This window comes from Macrotis lagotis, chromosome 1 (genome assembly GCF_037893015.1).
Source record: "Macrotis lagotis isolate mMagLag1 chromosome 1, bilby.v1.9.chrom.fasta, whole genome shotgun sequence".
NCBI classification, from domain to species: domain Eukaryota; kingdom Metazoa; phylum Chordata; class Mammalia; order Peramelemorphia; family Peramelidae; genus Macrotis; species Macrotis lagotis.
The window spans coordinates 690,578,383-690,597,454 of NC_133658.1; the positions used below are offsets into that span (position 1 = coordinate 690,578,383).

At 35.5% G+C, this 19,072-nt stretch overlaps 1 protein-coding gene across 3 annotated transcripts in view; it reads right to left on the reverse strand.

Annotated features, from left to right (window-relative positions):
• The window catches only part of ITGA6 (integrin subunit alpha 6), a 96,385-nt gene that overhangs the window by 17,912 nt on the left and 59,401 nt on the right, over positions 1-19,072 (reverse strand). For 2 of the 3 annotated variants that reach the window (XM_074215706.1, XM_074215707.1), the window contains exons 6-12: positions 15,572-15,782; positions 8,952-9,145; positions 8,723-8,811; positions 7,950-8,068; positions 5,237-5,335; positions 4,391-4,452; positions 10-170 (exon numbers count right to left, since the gene is read on the reverse strand). In XM_074215706.1, coding sequence (XP_074071807.1) covers positions 10-170; positions 4,391-4,452; positions 5,237-5,335; positions 7,950-8,068; positions 8,723-8,811; positions 8,952-9,145; positions 15,572-15,782 — 935 coding nt within the window. Of the gene's footprint in view, positions 1-9; positions 171-4,390; positions 4,453-5,236; positions 5,336-7,949; positions 8,069-8,722; positions 8,812-8,951; positions 9,146-15,571; positions 15,783-17,426; positions 17,544-19,072 lie in introns of all 3 variants that reach the window. The other variant, XM_074215709.1, reaches the window with a different exon arrangement.

Here is a 19,072-nt window from a genome sequence, read left to right on the forward strand (position 1 = left end):
ATTTCTTACCTGCAGCCAAAGTGTCCTCTCCATACACATTTTTTGATTCTGCCCTTTCAGAGTCAAGGGTAGGGAAGACTTAGGTTCAGAAGCTTGATTTGGAAAATGAACTCTTGATGATAAGCCGGATTTCCTCCTCTGACTTTCAGCTTCAAGTGTGCCCACAATTTCTAAGTAAAAATCAACAAGTAAACAGATATTATGAAACATTTTATTGACCCAAAGCATATTCTTCTACAAGTATATTTTAAGGTCTTTTAAAATCCAATCATTTTGATCATTAGTGGAAATGTTTTCCATTTGCCAAGATGGAAAATTTTGTGGTTAACTTGCCATTCAATATTTTTCTATTTCCTACTAACAATTTATTTATACATTCAAAATCCAATGATTTAGAAATTAAATTTCAATTCAAGCCACCTGAGGGCGCTCAAAAACAACACAAAATTCCACAGCACTGTATTTTCTGTTAGTTTGTGGTAGATAAGATTATATAGTACACCATAAAATTCTAAGGCTAAATGGAGATCAAAAAGTAGAACTGTCCCATTAACTCTCCAAAAAGTAGAGCTATCACACTGCCATTAGGCAGGTGAAGAATATCTAAAGTTATCAAGTAGGTCATTGTCTTTAAAAATAAAAAAAGATTAGAAAAAACAAAACAAGACAAAACCACTACAGTGATAGAAAATCTGTAAGGTCAGTATTGTGATGCTGGTTGCATTTTCTTACAAAAATTTAGTTATGAAGTAGTCTTTTAATGATGCAATCAACTTCTAAAAAGACTTGATAGTTGGTTGCTATATGGTCCTTTTGTCAATGTAATGTTCCTATAATGATGAAAAGCCACTAACCAAGTTTCTTACACATGTAAATCTGAGCTAAATATTAATATTACAAATTATTTGACCATCTCAATTTATGTAGCCTCTAAAATACAGACTTCATAAAGTTAGAGCTAAAAGAAACCTCAGGGTTCAATTTCCCTCATTTTACAGCTGATAAAACTGGTCCAATTTTAAAACTGACTTGCCCAGTCATCCAGATGGCAAACATCAGACCTGGACTTTGAAGATAGACTGTCTCCTTACATGGATAGCTGAAATTCCATCTAGAGAGGACTCAAAGAAGCATTTCTCACCCACCTTAAGCCCAAACAGCAGATTTATTCTATTATATTTCTCTGATCACTATAAATTAGTTTGAATTCACTCAGTACATGGTAACTGACTAGGAAGAGGAGCAGCTCAGAGATAATAAACTAGGTTTAACAATACTGTTATTATTAATATTATTTATTATTGTTACTGGCACTGATAATATGAATTCAACCACTTCATTTTAAAGAAAATGAGATCTAGGAAAGCAAGTAATTAGCTCAGGTTATACCATGTATCAGACATAGGGAAGATGTTGAGGGGAGAAGGGGAACCACATTTTTTAGCCCATATAAGATCATAAAATCACATATTTTAGACTAGAAGAGACCTCAAGGGCTATTTATTCTAACCTTATGATTTTACAGCTGAAGAAACTGAGGACTAGTGAAATTAAATATTTTGCCCAAGATCAGAGATATCACAAGGGTAGGATTTTAAATCTAGGTCCACTAATTCCAGTCAGTGTGCGATCTGCCAAATCACAAGTTAAAAACAGTAATGATAACCAGTAGTTCCATGACTTAATTAGTTCTATGTATTAAAACACACATATGATTGTACACACCACAAACATATATCACACACACACACACACACACACAAACACATCCCACAGCCATGTGGCTCTCTTTTTGTAACTGCTACTATTTCTAAACAGATGGGCAAGACCAAAATTTAGAGACACTGACATATTGTTTCAACAGTAGCATTTCTGTGTCCATCGGAAGAATTCCTAAATGTCAGAGCTGCCAAATGGAATGCTCCCCATTTTAAGGCCCTCCACAATCTTGACATTATCCATTTATCAGTGACCTGCAAACATCAAAATGAACTAGATGAAGACTTAACATGCTGAGTGCCCCTCAAAGAAAAAAGTCAGGAAGGGTTTAGGTGCATTAAAACCATTTATGTGCCAAATTCTACTTTAACCCTTACTAACCCTCCAGACAATTCACATCATCATAAAATATTTTCAGGCTGACTCTTAACTGACCTTTAGAGAGCAAGCCAAGTAGAAGATTCATTAAAAGTAAATAATGAGTATCTGCATAAGTGGATTACTACATTTTAAGGTCTGTGCAATAAAACTGTCCTTCCATATACCAGTTCATATTTTTTTTAAACAAGGAGTGGGGGTGGGGTAGTTAACTATATTAATTTTTATATAGTGTTGCAAGAAGTTTTCTAGTTGACTTGTAATTTTTTTTTAATACTATGGGGTTAATACCTAAATAGCAGGTAATCTCTGAATATTCACTGAAAAAAAAAAGGTTAATCAATGCACAAATCTCTAAATACAATATGTATAAATAAAAATATCTCAAGCATTTAAAAAATATTGAATGAGAGATGAATCATACAAATGCAAGGTCTTGTACCTAATTCATAAAACACATTGAAAACTGATCATCTTTTATTCTTCAAAGATAAAAATAGTTCATTTCCAGGGAGGCAAGAGGTGCTTTGAAGAATTAGATCTCCTTTTGTTTACAAAATATATGATCTGAAAGTTTCTCACTAGAATTCCAACAAAATTTAACAAGATTTCTCTTCATAGGATCATCAGTTTAGAACAAGAAGGGATCTTTGAAATTATTTTAACTGAGATCATACAGGTGGCAAATGAGGAAACTGGGATTCAAGACCTAATCCTTGAATTCCAAACCAAATTTTCTTTCATTCTGTCTTTTATCACTAGTCATGAAATAGGTTGTTGGTTTTTTTTTTTTTATTTGGTGTCTAATTCACCCCAGGTGAGGATCTGTGACTTTTCAACTAAGGAAGAACATAAAATACATAGGTTAAAAAAAAAATTCCAACTACAATTGGGAAACTGTTAGTTTCATTTTTGTCTTTTTTATCCCCAGCACCCTTGTTGTACCCAGAACATGCATCATCCTTTGTTCTCAAAGACCATGACATCAGGAGGAGGTGATACCATGACAAGTACATGAACTGGATTTGAATGAGGGGGGCTGTGCTGTTACCAGTGTTACTCTCTCCTCCAGAGCCATCTGGGTTCAGTGGCTAGATATGGATGAAGATGATTGCAGTTGGTCCTGGATGCAAGGCAATCAAAGTTAAGTGACTTGTCCAAGGTTATGTAGTCAGTAAGTATCTGAGGCTGGTTTTGAACTCAGAACCTCCTGACTCCACAGCTGGCACTCTAATTTACTACCATGGAAACAGATGTCATAGTACCTCAAAGACCTGTCTTTGCCTTATGTGTTTCAAATATTAAGTCATACACACCATATTAACTCATTCAGTATGCTAAACATCACAAAAAAGAAAACTTTCATCCCATTATAATTTTTATGAGCAAAAATTTCCCATTAAAATTCTCAAAACTAGTGGAAGAAATCAACTTAGGTTGTTCAAGGACAAAGAATAATGACAAGCAAGGAAAAGAATCAATGCTGTTTGTGTCCTTCAGACCATGAAAGAGTGTGGCACTGGTGGGGGAGGTGCTGAATAAGGTGTTACAAAGGGTGGAGCCAGAAAGAGAGTAGACTTGGTGAAACTACCATATTCTGACAATTCCATAGAACTGTTTTTTTTTTTTACCAACCAGCAACAACCCCAAAGTCAGTTTTTCCATACACTAATTTTCACTGAGAAGAAGTCTTCACTAAGCTGTCATGAAAACTGGGAGCATGGTTACAGAAACTGTTATTTTCTTAGTATAAAACTGATTTTTTTGGAGAATGTACAGTGAAGATTTTCTCTTATTATTTGATTATGGGATATCTGCTGTTATTTTTTAAAGGAGAGGGAACTTAAGAAGAAGAAGAAGAAGAATATTTATATAGTGCTTTAAAAGTTTATAAAATTATATAATATGTGTAAAGAGGTTTATAATCAGATTAATATAGAGAAAAATACCTTTATTTTAATAAAACTGATTTCTTTTATAATCCTATACATGCACCTGGGAGGTGGGAGCTATTATTCCTATTTTAAGGGTGAAGAAACTGAGGCCTACAGAAACTATTTACCTAGGTTCACACAATTAAAAGTTTCAGAGGCAGGATTTGAACTCATGCCCTCCTGATGCTTTATCTTACTACACCATTTCATTGTCTCTAATAAAAAGGACTTTACTTCTAAATTTTCTTTTGTATGCTACAGTTCTATTTTTTTTCTAGAGTTTTTGAAGATTTTTCAACTTGGAAAAATTTCTTTAAAAAACATGCAAAGAATATATACATATAGTCTCAAGTACTTACGTATTGCAGGATTGTAATTACTGGGCTTGGCAGTGTATTCAAAACAGGCCTTAACCTTCAGGCTGTATAAAATCAAGCAAATAATTCTTAAATAATGCCTTATCATGGTAGGATAAATCAATTAAAAACTTTAGTTTTCATATATTTCCAGATTACTTTAAAAAGAAAAAAAAAGGATGACTTCATTTTGACTGTTTAGGAGAATAATAATAATTAGATTTGCATAGCACTTGTGGTTTATAAAACACCTTACAAATATTACTTCATTTTATCTTTACAATAAACCCTATTTACTGCTGTGGGAACTGAGGCAGACAAAGGTTAAGTGACTCACCCAGAGCTCATAGCTACCAAGTATCTGAAGCAGAATTTAAACTTAAGTCATCTAGGCTCTAGGTCCCATACTCTGTCCATGGTACCACCAAGTTGCCTCTCAAACTCTGAGAAGCAGTTATTATTAATGTGCTAATTTTACAGTTGAGGGAAGTGAAGCAAAAAGAGATTATTTTCCCAGAGTCACACAACTAGTAAGTATGTGAGGCAGGATTTGAACTCAGATCTGTCTAGGCTGCAGATGCAGGGCTCTATCCACTGCTTCACTAAAGGAAACCAAAATTTCTTCTGTCCATGCCCCTAGCACATCTTGCTTATGAAATTCTGAGCAATGTTAACACTGTAGGACCCCAGTATGTCAATAAAGGGAATTAAAATTCACAGGAAAACTCAATATAACAAACATGCACCCACTTGTACATACAAAGTCAGTTTGACAGATAGTACTGACTGTTCCCAAAGGAGGAAAAAGCAGACAGAGGCAAGCTCATAGCACACAACTACCAATCTCACCATATTCCACTTGGAGCATCACAGGCCATTTTGTGTCTTAGATCGATCCTGTTAGGGGTTACAGTCACTGTCTTCAGGATGTTGATCACAGGTCGAGATCTGGAAGGGGGCAGAAACAAGAGAACTCATTTGGTATTCTGCTCCTCTTCGAACTGCCTTGCCATGGAAAGGTCAGTTGTACATCACAAAGCAGAGACGTTTTAATCCCATGATTTGGATTGTGAAGTCTTCAAAACCCAAGAGGTCATCAAACCCAAGTCCCACATTTTACTGATGAGAATACCAAGGCCCAGGCAGGCTAAGTGACTAACTTTGAATCACCTAAGTTTTAAGTGGGAGGTTCAAATTTCAAATTCAGGTGTTCTGATTACAAATCTAGTTTTTATTATTAAAAAAAAACAAACAAGAGTGGGTTGGATTGGGAGCTATGGCTCCCCAATTTCTTCCATGCTGCCTCTGTCCATCTGATGAGCTGACAATTTGTGGAAATATTAAAGGTAATTTGAAAGTAACTGATAATAGGGATTTTAGCTTCAAGGATTTGATTTCTTGAAAAAGGAAAAAAAAAACTAAATTCTTTGGGGAATCATCTTAGCAGCTGTTTTTTCTGAGCTCTGATATCACACAGGGTGGATGTCTACTCTCTACTGATCTATCAATATTTTCCAGTATTCACCCTTTTCAAGACATAAACAGATGTCCATGTTTTTCTTTTTTGTGATTAGTACAATTTTTATTCCTCTGCCCTTTCTATTCCTCTAGAGGAAGATTAGAATCCATGTCATAAGAAGGAGTCTACGATTAACACAGCAGGGAAGACAACACAGCTGAGGCCTGGAGATGGTGAGGAAACAGGTGCGTTCACTGTGACAGCAGAGCATACCAGTCTGAAGATGATGTCCTGAGGTGTGGGTGGCTGTTTGCTCTCCCAGACTACAGAACTATTCTTTCTCTTCATCACTGCTGGTGTCTGCCACTCACCACCCCCGTGGCCACTTCTAATCATGCCCAACGACATCCCTTCCCTCCTCCCTCCATTCTTCTCTTTTTTTCAGTCTTTTTTGTCTTCTCTCCCTCTTCTCCAGATGTGTTCCTTAGTTGCCAAGTTGCTTAGGGAGGGACTGCTTCCTCATTTGTAAAATAATTAGGCTGGGGTTTTTCCTTTCTGTTTGTGTGTGTGTGTGTGTGTGTGTGTGTGTGTGTGTGTGTGTGTCCTGTCCACCCACTTCTAGGTCTAAAGCCACTCTAGAAGCTGAGGGATCTGGGAAGCTATTCTCTGTATAGTCAGGGTTTTTCCTACTACATTTCTTTTAAAATATTCTTTAATTCCGAAAATGAATTAATTTTAAGTACTCTCCCCCCACCCCAATTAATCTAAAATGACTCAATTTAGACCTCTACTAAGGGACTACTCTGATATTCAAGAATGATAAAGAGCTGGTTGGCCCTGTTCTCAAAAGCTAGGTAAGTAGAACACATTCCACTCTGCTCCAACAGCAAGCAATGGCAAAATGCCTACTGTAAGTTCTGAGGATACAAAGAAAGGCAGAAATGTATTCCCTGTCCTCAAGAACATATAACATATATACAGGGCAAGATAATGGGTCTTGAGGGAAAAGGGGAAGAGAAGAAGTGGGGAAATGGGATTTGAACTTAATCTTAGTAAGTTAGTCAGAAGCAATGAGAGAGAACATTCCAGACATGGGGAAAGTCAGTAAGGAGATGGTAAGAGTCGGGAGACAGAATGCTCTGTGAGACAGCAAGGTCAGAGTTACTAATGTAGAATTTGTGTGGAAAGGGGAAAGGGGATAAAACATAAAAAATGCTGGAAAGAAAGGAAGAGTTCAAGTTATGAAGGGATTTAAAAGTCAAACACAGAATATTTGATTATGGTGGGAATAGGGAGCCACTGGAGTTGATTGCTTCTTATCTAATGATCAGCCCTAAGCTCCTTTACTAGGCTTGGTCACAGTAACACTCTATGACCACTTTCCACAGAATTTTTTAACCTGGGGAGGTTTATGGATAATGAGGTCCATGAGCTTGGAAGGAGGGAAAAAGGTTATCTTTATTTTTGTTACTTTGTTGCTGCTCAGTTCTTTTTTCATGCTCAACTTTTCATGACCCTATTTGGGGTTTTTCTTGGTGAAAATACTGAGTAGCTTGCCATTTCCTTCTCCATCTCATTTAATAGACGAGGAAACTGAAGCAAACAGGACTGATGACTTGCCTAGGATCACACAGGTAGTTAAGTTTCTGAAGCTAGATTTTCACTCAGAAGATGAGTCTTCCTGACTCCAGGCCCAGCACTCTATCTATCCCCTGCACCTCCAATTGACATTTAGCATTTGTTTCAATTATTGAAATACATTATTCTGAGAGAACTAGATTCATCAGACTACCAAAGGGTTCTATTGACACTAAAAACTTATGAATCTGGTTCCACTAAATTTAAAAATGAACTGGGAGCACTTATATGGAGTGTATTTCCTTGCTAATAAAATATCAGACTGCTAAAGTATTGTAACACTGTATTAGGAAAATTTTTTTGGTTTTTCTTTACAATAACTAACTCTCAAAGGCAAATATCTTCAAAATTCATTAAAAAAATTTGCCTTTGCAGCACAGATACTAAACTTTTGAATTTCAATCTAAATTCTCACTTTAAATAATTATCAAAATGTCAATCTGTATGATTAACTAAATTTACTACCTGAAAATTGACACTGAATCTGAGAGTGAACCAACAGCAATATCAGGATAGGAATTTTTATCAAGGTCCATATTTCCAGCAATTGAGTAGCCAAAGTATCGAGATTTTCCCTCAAGAACCTACAATGAAAGGGTGAACAGAACATCAGATTATTCAAATGAACTTTTTAGCCACACTTTGAAAAAAAAATACAAAATTTCTTTTGGCACATGTTCCTTTAAAGTTCAACTATAAACACCCCCAATTTATACTCCCAAAGTTCAAGTATTTTAGTTCATCCAAGGCTTCCAATTTATGTTGCGACTACACAGGAGAAGTGTGCAATTATCTGATTAACTTGTTCCATGTACAAAGCTAATCTAGATAACTCAATTTTTTTAAAAAGCTCTCATTTTCCTTAATAGCAGTTTTGAGGGCTTGGATCATCCAGGTAATTGCAATAATTCTCCACTTCATTCCACCTTGGTGGATAGAAGCCGAAATCTGCATTGAGCATGACTGTAGAAGGAAATCCTTGTTCAGAGGATTTTTTGGAAAAATACAGAATAGCTGAATAGTCAAAAGTATTACTTCTTTGGGATTACTTTGATTCCTAGCTGTTTATTTATAATACTTTAAAATTAAAATGGAGTTCATGGAGTTTGTCTTTAGAAGCAAATTTCCTAGAAGTTCCCCAATGCTAAAGATAAGGAAAAAAATCAATTTAGATCTAAGAATTTTAAATTGTAGAACAAAATCAAATTTGAAATAAGTTGTCAATGATATTGAATCACCTGTGTTGGTTTGGTATTTATTCCACTTGGAGAGCCGTGATAGATAAAAACTTTCCCCAAATCATCATAAGGTGCTCCAATTGCAATATCTGTTGATGACATAACAGTTTGATGGGTATTTATATTTCTAAGTCATAAACAAGCAGTTTTTATAATATTTTAGACTGCTGATCACAGGAAGTTACTTGTAACATTGAGAACTTCAATATTTCATCATCCATTGTCTCACCTGGGTATCCATCTTGATTAATATCACCGATGTTTTCCACTGCAATGCCAAACATAGAATCTTTGGTTCCATTAAGGCGAATTGGCTTGACCTTATTCCATTTGCCTTGTTGATTAATGTAGACATACACAGCACCCCCAACTTCTCCATCTCTATCAAAATACTGTGGTGCTCCAATTACTATATCTTGCCAACTTCAAATACAATAAGGGGAAGAATTATATACAATTAGGTCAAAGTGCTTGAAAGTTTAGGGGAATAAGGCTACTAATACCAATATTGTTGAGATGCATAGTTGACTTTTCACCATCAGCACAGAGGTGAATCCAAAATCACTCTAGTCAAAGTTAAATATTGAAGACTACATCTGTGTCAAAGAAATACTCTTAGTTCAGGGGAAGCAGGAAATTATACTATATTTTGTCCCAGAACTAAGAATTTGGCCCAGTTCTTGAGATATCTGAAAAGTATAAATTCTGATCCTGGCTTAACTCTCACACTGAGTCCCTTCATGATGCCCCTACATGGTGTCTACATCCTTGTGAAGATCTAGAAGTCATTTGATCAAAATCCCCCAAGGATTACATTAACTCCTAGAAAGACTGTAAAGCTATTTTTTATCTTTAATATCCCTAGAAATCACTGAAAGTTTTATCATTTTTTCACATATATATATATGGCATATTTTTTCATATCTATATATATATATATTATATCTTGGATAGTCAGGGATGGAGAGATTGGAAGGTGGTAGTAGTAGAAATTCCAATGCCATAAACTTTTCTTATAATAGAGAACTGATGTGATGATGTGTTAATTGGGTGTCTGTTTTGTTTACCTAGGCTTAAGCTATAACCTACCACCTTGGTAGTTCCAGAATCAATCAATTAGTCAGCATATGCCTACTATGTACAAGGAACTGATTCAAATACAGTGAATGAAACAATTCATGCTTTCAAGAAGCATTATTCTAATGAATAAGACAAAGATATATCTAAAGTAAATATATGATAAATATAAATAGCTGTTATTTAGTTGTTTCCAGTCATATCTGACTCTTTGTGAACCCTATTTAGAGTTTTTCTTTGCCACTGGATTGGTTTGCCATTTCCTTCTTCAGTTCCTTTTACAGATGAGGAAACTGAGGCGAACAGGATTAGGGAATTGCCTGGCATCATTCAGCTAGTAGGTATCTGAGGTCAGATATGAACTCAGAAAGATGAGTTTTCCTGACTCTAGGCTCAGTACTTTATCCACCATACCACCTTGCTGCCCCATAAATTACCAACAAAAAGTGCTAATACAAGGTAATTTGAGAGGGAAGGCACTAGCAGTTGGGTGGCTGAGGGGAAAGATACAAAAAGGCTTCTTGTAGAAGGCTCTACACTTAAGCCTTGAAAGAAGGCTTCAATGAGGTGAAGTTGGGAAATATATATTAAAATGAAGAAAGGTCTACCTCTGGAAACTGATGGAGAACACAAAGTTGGGGGAGAAGATGGGACTGGAGATATATAAATATATATATATATATATGTATATATATATATGTATATGTATATGTATGTATGTATAAATGTATGACTGTATGTATATATCTGAGATTCATCTGCATTGGAGTTTCAAGAGGTTTCCAAGAAAGGGAAAAAAGACCAAGGAATAGAACCGTGGAGATGTAAGATGAAGAATTATGTGTGAGGAAGAAAAGGAGACTCAATTGGCTAAACTATAGAGTCCAAGAAGAAATGGAAAGATTGGTTAGAGCCAAAAGGAAGGGATTTATAAGCCAAACAGAAGAGTTTTTAATTTTATTCCAGAGGCAAAAAGCAACTGGAGTTAAGTGAAAAGAAAACTGACAAGATTAGATCTGTGTTGAAGGAAAATCATTTTGCCACCTATGTGTAAGACTGATTAAGAGTTGTGAGTGACCTGAGAAAAAGAGATCATCCATCAAGAGACTGTACTAACCCAGGTAGGAGGCAATGAGGGCCTAAACTAATAAAGCAGAAACATAATGAGATATGTTGAGTTTGAGATATCATTTAGTTTGTAATGTCCAAATGAGAAAGTGGTGATGTGGGACTCAGGGTGGGAAAAGTGGGGCTAGATATATACATATCTGTGATTTATCTACATAGGAATGACCATTAAGGCCATAGGAACTGATGAGGTTACCAAGAGTTGTGTAGAAGGAGAAGGAAGTTAAAAAACAGAATCTTGAACGCAATTCAGAAATGTGATATGGGTGATGAGCCAAGAAAAGGATGATATAGATACCCAGAGAGGGCACAGCCTCCAGAAGGAAAAAATTGTCAATATAGTGTGAAAATGAGAAGGATAAAGTCTGAAAAAACCCCAACAGGATTTGGCAATCAAAAGAGCATTGGCAACTTTGGAGAAAAATCTTTCAGTTGCATGATAAGATTAGAAATCAGACTGTAGAACTTTGGGAAATGAGTGCCAGGTGTTTGGTAAATGCTTAATGAACGTTTGTTGATTTGAATTTTTTTTTAAATTGCATTTTAGCATTGTATAGACTTGGGAGATTCAGAGAGATATATGGCATACCCTATGCCCTTCAGGGACCTAAAATCCAGTCAATATTCATAGAAAGATAACTACAATAACAAACCTTCTCCCCCCCCCTTTTAGTTTTGTAAATAGCATCTTATTTTTTCCAATTACATGTAAAGATAAGTTTTCAACATTCATTTTTTTTAATAAGATCTTGAGTTCTAAATGTTTTCTTCCTCCCACCCATACTTCCCAAGATGGCAAGCAAGCTGATTTGGTTATACATGTGCAATCATGTAAACATATTTCCACATTAGTCATGTTGTGAAAGAAACAGAATAAAGGGAAAAGCCACACACAAAAAATGAAAATAGTATGCTTCAATCTGCAATCAGACTCCATAGTTCTTTCTTTGGATGTGGATAGCATTTTTTTGTTATGAGTCCTTTGGAATTGTCTAGGACCATAACAAACCTTTTTAATGTAATTACAATGTATATGGCATTGTACTAGTTACTCAGAATATAAATACAAAAATCAAACAGGCTCTACCCTTAAGGAACTCAGATGCATTGAAATTGAACTCTTCTGTCGAAAGCAACACCATTCTTCCATAAGTTCCTAACCCCAGTATTATCCTCAATACCTCATTCTCCCTTATTTCATGTAGCCATTAAATTGTCAAATCTTGCCAAGATACCTCTTGTAGGGGCAGCTAGGTGGCACGGTGAATAGTGCACAGGTCCTTTAGTCAGGAGGACCTGAGCCCAAATCCAGCCTCAGACACTTAATAATTACCTAGCTGTGTGGCCCTAGGCAAATCACTTAACCCCACTGCCTTGCAAAGACTTAAAAAAAAATGATACCTCTTGTATCTGATTTCTTCTCTCTACTCACATAGTTATTGCTTCAGTTCCAAGTCACTGGATTATTGTACATGCCTTCTAAATGGTCAGCCTGCCTCAAGTTTCCTACAACTCCAACTCATCCTATACACTATTACCAAAGTAATAGTAGTTTCTGGTTTCAATGTATCATAGGTTGGCATAAAAAATTAAATTGGGAATTTTGAAGGAATCTTATAGAAATAGCAGACAACTTGATAAAGTCAGCAGATAAGAGGAAAAAGTTGACAAATTCAGAAAGGCATAAAATATATGTGTAGTATTGTATAATAGGAATACCTATAAAAGAAAAGAAAAAATTCAGACTTCTTCACTGATACAAAGAAAGGGTCAAAATATTTTACATGGATTTTCCAGATCATGGGGGTGTCATGACCCTTACCCTTGAGGTGTGAAAGGGATAACTGCTTATTACAAACCCTGATGCTCTCCCATTCACCATCTCCATACTTCCTACTGCCTCTAAGATAAAATAGAAAAACATTCACAACTTGGTCCCAACACATTTCCAGTCTCAATGAACATTTTCTGCCTTTCCAAATTCTGAAATCCAAACAAGCTAGCCCTCATGACTATCCATCTCCCATCTCTGTTTCTTTGTATTGGCTGTTGTCCATGCTTGGGACATGCTCCACCATCTATAGGGGCCCCTTTTCCTTCAAGGCACAACTCAAAGCACCAGAGCTTTTCCCTCCAAACTACCCTGCATTTAATTAATCTGTATTTATTTTCCTTAAATTTATGCTGCATATGTGCTTACAGATCATGTGTATGTTTACATACCCCATTGGACATGTAAGCTTACTCTAAGTAAGATTGTTTCATTCTCTATAATACATTTATCCCCAATACCTCACTAGCATGGCGCCAGGAAACAGTCACTCAAAAAATACTTGTTGAGATGACATAGGTACAGATCAGTAAATATGAGGTAACTGAAGGTGGGTGAGAGCATTCCAAACCCTTGGGGATTGGTTTTCTTCAGGAGGCAGCCTCTAAGCTAAATCTTGAAGACAGATTAAGTGTCTGACAAGAGGGAAGAAGATCCAAGGATTCAGAGTGGAAGAAGAACATTCCAAGGGTGGAGGCTACATTGGGCTGAGACACAGAGACAAAGGATCAGAGGATGGAAAAGAAAGTTCCTAAAATAAATCTATTCTTCTCCACTCAGCTGCCTAAGTGATTTTCTTAAATCACAGATCTGACCACCTCACTTCTCAATCTTTGATATTTAAAGCTTTTCACAATTTCACTACCTCTCTAGCCATCTTATATTTTACACTCAAAGTACTCTCTATCTTATATGTTCCTCATTACTAAACACACTGTCTCCCCAATTAGAATGGGAGCTCAGACTGTTTTAACTTTTGTAGTATCATCTGTGTTTAATACAGTCTTGGGTCATGGAGTAAGCACCTAAAAAAATGTACAACAGGAAGACCTGAGTTCAAATCTGACCTTAGATACTTACTAGCTATATGATCTTAGACAAGTTATTTAATCCTGTTTGCCTTGGTTTCCTCATTTGTAAAAAGAGGAGAAGGAAATGGAAAACCATTCCAGTATCTCTCTTTCCTGTCTTTTTTTTTTGCAAAGCAACAGGGTTAAGTGACTTGCCCAAGGTCACACAGCTAGATAATTATTAAGTGTCTGAGGCCATATTTGAACTCAGATCCTCCTGACTACAGAGTTGGTGCTCTATCCACTGTGCCACGAGCTGCCCCCTCTAAATACCACTTTTAAGAAAACCCCAAATAGGATCATGAAGAGTTGAGCATGACTGAAATGATCAAACAACAACAATAACAACAAAATGCTTCTTGAATGACCATGGCTAGGGTAGAAGAGGTATATGAAATAAGATTAGAAAGTAAGGTTTGGGGGCGGCTAGGTGGTGCAGTGGATAGAGCATGGGCCCTGGAGTCAGGAGGACCTGAGTTCAAATCCGGCCTCAGACACTTAATAATTACCTAGCTGTGTGGCCTTGGGCAAGCCACCACTTAACCCCATTGCCTTGCAAAAATAAAAAATAAAATAAAATAAAAAAAGTAGGGTTCGGCACCATGTATTCCAGGCTGAGGAATTTGTACTGAATTCTAGAGTCATTTAAAGCTTCTATATAGAGGATTATCATGGTCAGACCTGTGCCTTAAGTTTATTTTTGTAGTTGTGTGAAGAGTGACTTAAGAGGAGAGAGACTGGAGGCAAACATACCAATTAGGAAGTGATTATAAAGATTGTAGTAGTATGGGCACAATAAGAGAGAAGTCTGAACACAGGTTAGTCTTGTTAAATGGAGAATAAAGGGGATAGATGTGAAATATGAGATAGAATTGATAGAACTTGACAAATTTTTGAATACGTAAGGTAAAGAAGAGCTAATGAATATGGATGCCCAAGAGGATGGTGGTAATCTCCCAAAATAAGTTTGAAAGAAAGATGGACAAGTTTTTAGAGTGTAAGAGTAGATGAGTTCTATTAGGGACATGTTAAATTTGAGACATCAACAATACACTGTGATGGAAATGTTCAGCAATATAAGATAAATAGCAGTAACAGATTGCTATTTAATAACACAGATCATAGGTACTACTAAGGTTAGTTTAGGTCAAAAGCAAGTTCAAGATAACTATACCCAGGAATGGGGTTCTCAATATGGGGGAGTCCATATCTAAAATGGTTTAGGTGCTGAAAGCCTGCACACTATCCCTTCCCTTCTGCATTCCAAACCTTTCTTTCTCCAGGGTAATCTGGGATATTCTAGTCACTCCTTATGAACACCCAACCCATCATCATAGAATATCTACAAAGACTGACATGTTGAGTTGCTTTGTTGATTTTATTATGCTTTTTTTAAATCAAGGAGTAGTGGGAAGTTAGCAGGGGTCTAATAACTCAAGGTCATTAGAAAATTAGCAGGCCTAAAATATATGAGATAAATCAGTATTTAATATAAAAACCATACTCTAAAGCATAGACAAATATAATTATGCTCACAGCTATGTGCATTTTCTCCAAATAACAGAAATAATGAAGGAAATATGGCAACTAAATAAAATCTGTCAGAACTAAAAAATATATACTTAATGGGGGAAAAAACCCACCATCTATGACAAAGTTATCTTTAAGTTCAAAGACCTAGGAATAATGAAGGCTTTACAGAATAAAAGTAGAAATAAAATAGTTCTATTGAGGAATCCTTACCCATCTTTGTTGAGGTCCACTACTGCCACATCATAGCCAAATGAAGAGGCCAGTCCTTCTCCTTCAAACAGATACTCAGTCAAAAGATGTGCAGATTTCATATCTCTCTTTAGGAGAACCACAGCTCCACTATGGTTGGCTCTTGGGGCGCCAGACACAAAAGTGATCTCATCTTTAGAGAGAATACTTTTTCCTGAGTCCAGTGAAAAACCTAAGAAAGCAAAATAAAGACACAAAAGATCACAACAACTTTCTGTGACAGGAAAGGCTTATGTCACTGGTGTTCCACTATTATTACCCCCTCCCTGCCCCACCCCCCCATCCACATTTTCTAGTGTATACACTACAGAATTAAGAGCCTTGGCATCCAAGAAAAAGAAAAAATAAATGTTAAGAATTATCAGTGCTTTCTAGGAATATTAAAGACTTCAAAAGAAACTATCCTGGTTAGCATTTGCATAGTAAGAAGCATTTATATAATTTATAAATGTAATTGTAAATTTATTTTAATGATAATTTTGATAAATGCAACACTATATAGGATATGCTATAATGAGAGCCAAACCTAAAATAGTACATCTTTGTGTATATGATTTGACTTTTAGCAGAGCTGAATCTATGCAATTGGTTTTACAACTCTACACTATATAATGCAATGATTACAGTTTGATATAGTGATAAATCTTCCATATTGTAATCAATCAAAAGAGAAATCTTTAATACCCAATAGATAGCACAAAGAGATCTGTCTCTTGGTCATGGACATGCAAAAAAAAGGCATGATGCAATGCTGATGATATGTAATATTTGAGAAATAAATAGCATGATGGGATCATATTATCCACATCCAGAGAAAGAACTATGGAATCTGAATGCACATCAAAGCATACTATTTTTATTTTTTATTAATTTTTACTTTTTTATGATTTTTCCTTTTTGTTCCAATTCTTCCTAGATAACATAATTAATGTGAAAGTGTATTTAACATGATTGTACATGTCTAAAATTTGCTTGCTATCTTGGGGAGGGGGGAGAGAGCAAGTAAAATTAAGAACTCAAAACCTTATAAAAAATGAAAGTTGAAAACTATTTTTACAGGTGATTGGAAAAAAATAAAATCCAATTTACATCCAATCTCAAAAAAGTTTGAGAGGTTGTGATCAACAACACAAGTGGATGAGCTGTAATTTCTCATCGAAATTTTCAGAACTGTACCTAATTATTTCAGATTGTTTGCTAGAACTTATTATTGGAATACAAAACTGCAAACATATACATGTGTATGTATATGCATATATAGATATATGTACATGTAGGTATATATATACACGCATATACTGTTATATATGCAGACATATATACATACATACATATATATACATATATATATGTATATGTATATGTATAGTGTGTGTGTGTGTGAAAGGAGGAGGGTTGTTGAGAAGGGGAGTGACATGGTCAGATCTGAGGCATAAATGCCAATATTGAATCATTCAAATTGAGAAATGAATTATATACAGAAATACAGCAAATGCAGAAATGTAAGTTATAGATTAGCCTCTTTATTCTCTTGAAACTACAGAAACTTTCACCATTACCATTCCAATTCTCAACTTAGGAGTTGATTTTAAAATATGACATATCAGAAAGCTATAGGAAGCTTTGCCTGGAACGTCCATCTCTCAAAGTTATTCAAGGGCTGAACCCCTGCTATCAAAATGCTTTTTAATAAGGTTTTATCTGAAATGGAGTGAGTCTTAAAAAAAATGCTGAAATGTAAATCAAGGTGGATTAATTTAAAAAAAAAACAAATGATCAAGACAATTTACTTGTCGTCATCTCCAGGGTCACAGACCTAGGTAGCTATTCATCATCACATCAGGAGATTTGTGGACCCTTACACTGGGAGGTTGTGTTTTGTAAACAAACTGATCAGGATCTGTATAGGAAACACTGGTCAAAAAGAGAAGGCCTGCATACACACATGGGGAAGAAATCAAAGAAAAAGCAATTATGCTTGGAAAACAGGGTGATGCTGTATTTCTTGTTAGATGACCAGTAGTCAATGGACTCCAAGTTGTGAGGTCACCTTCTTGGATCTCAGATGCCTATCCCCTTATTCACAAGAAATAATAAGCAAAAAAATCAAGCGATAAAACTACAGGCAGCCATAAAACCCCAAATCAACAGTGATGGGTTTGTTTTCTTGTTCTACTGTTGAAGTCATCACACAAGAAAAAAAAGTGGCAAGAACTATCACTAGTTCCTAATTTCTTAGAATATTTAAGTCTTAAAAGAAAAATATCTAGTTTGTTTTTTACTTATGTAGTTTGAATCATAAAGTATTTATTCAGCTTATAGGCTGATTTTCATGATGGCATTGGAATAAGGGTTATGTTAGGCTAGAACAGAACCATACATAATATATGATTCCTTATATATGCACAAGATGGCATGATTTGACTTTAGCAGAGCTGAATCCATGTAGGTTGAGTTTTCTTAATCCATGTAATGATTATTCAATCAAAAGAAGGCAAAGGCAGTATGATAAAGTAGTACAAAAATTTAGAAATGACAGCAGACCTGTGGATCAAAATATTTAGACAAACATTAGCTCCAGGAGGGCAGGGGCTATATTTTAATTTTTTTCTTTATATCTCCATTATTTAGCAAAGTGACTGATTAATAAATCTTTGCTGTTTTACTGAATTAAAAGTTAAAACTGTCTCTTTGAGACAAATTCCTCAACTTAGTTTTGATTGACTGATTTTTTTTTATGTTTTTGCCATGAAAACCACAGTAATCATTCTTCATGTCAACTTAAACCAAGAATTAGATTTTTAAATTCTATTTATAATTATCATAGTGTGCTTGAATAATTAACAATAGCCATTATTAGTAATACCAAGAAGCCTTGGGAATTAAGGGATTGACACTTAGTCATCATTTTATAAATCCTCATCATAACTCCTACAATTAAGTTCAAGCTAGAAACTAAATATTACAAGCCAGAACCCAGGTGGCCTGGGTCTAGAGACTTTATAAAGATACTTACCTTTCAGGTAATGAATCTAAATTGCAAATTAGGAAAAATAAGGTTTTTTTACCACTCCATTTAATAGTCCCAAACATAATGAAACTCAAGAATAATTCCTAGAGAAGTTTGTTAGAGAGGGTTAGCACTCCACATAAAATTTCATATCTGGTTATTTTCTTTTTTTTTAATTCAGTATAGTCCATGGTTAAATATCACCAAGTGAGTATGATGCACTCATTGTACAAAGCAGCGGTTAATACCCCATATCATCGAATTTCAGGAGAGTACCACTTTGGGGAAATAATTACTATTCACTTTAAGGAATCTCAGGTCAGGTAGAGTTCCAAGCCAAAACTGGCATAGACAAGTATCCTGGCTTTTATAAGGTAGAATCTAAGGAATTCTGAAATTCTGAGAGTTATCCAAAGTTTGGGAAATGAAACTTTAAAGAGGAACACAGGCAC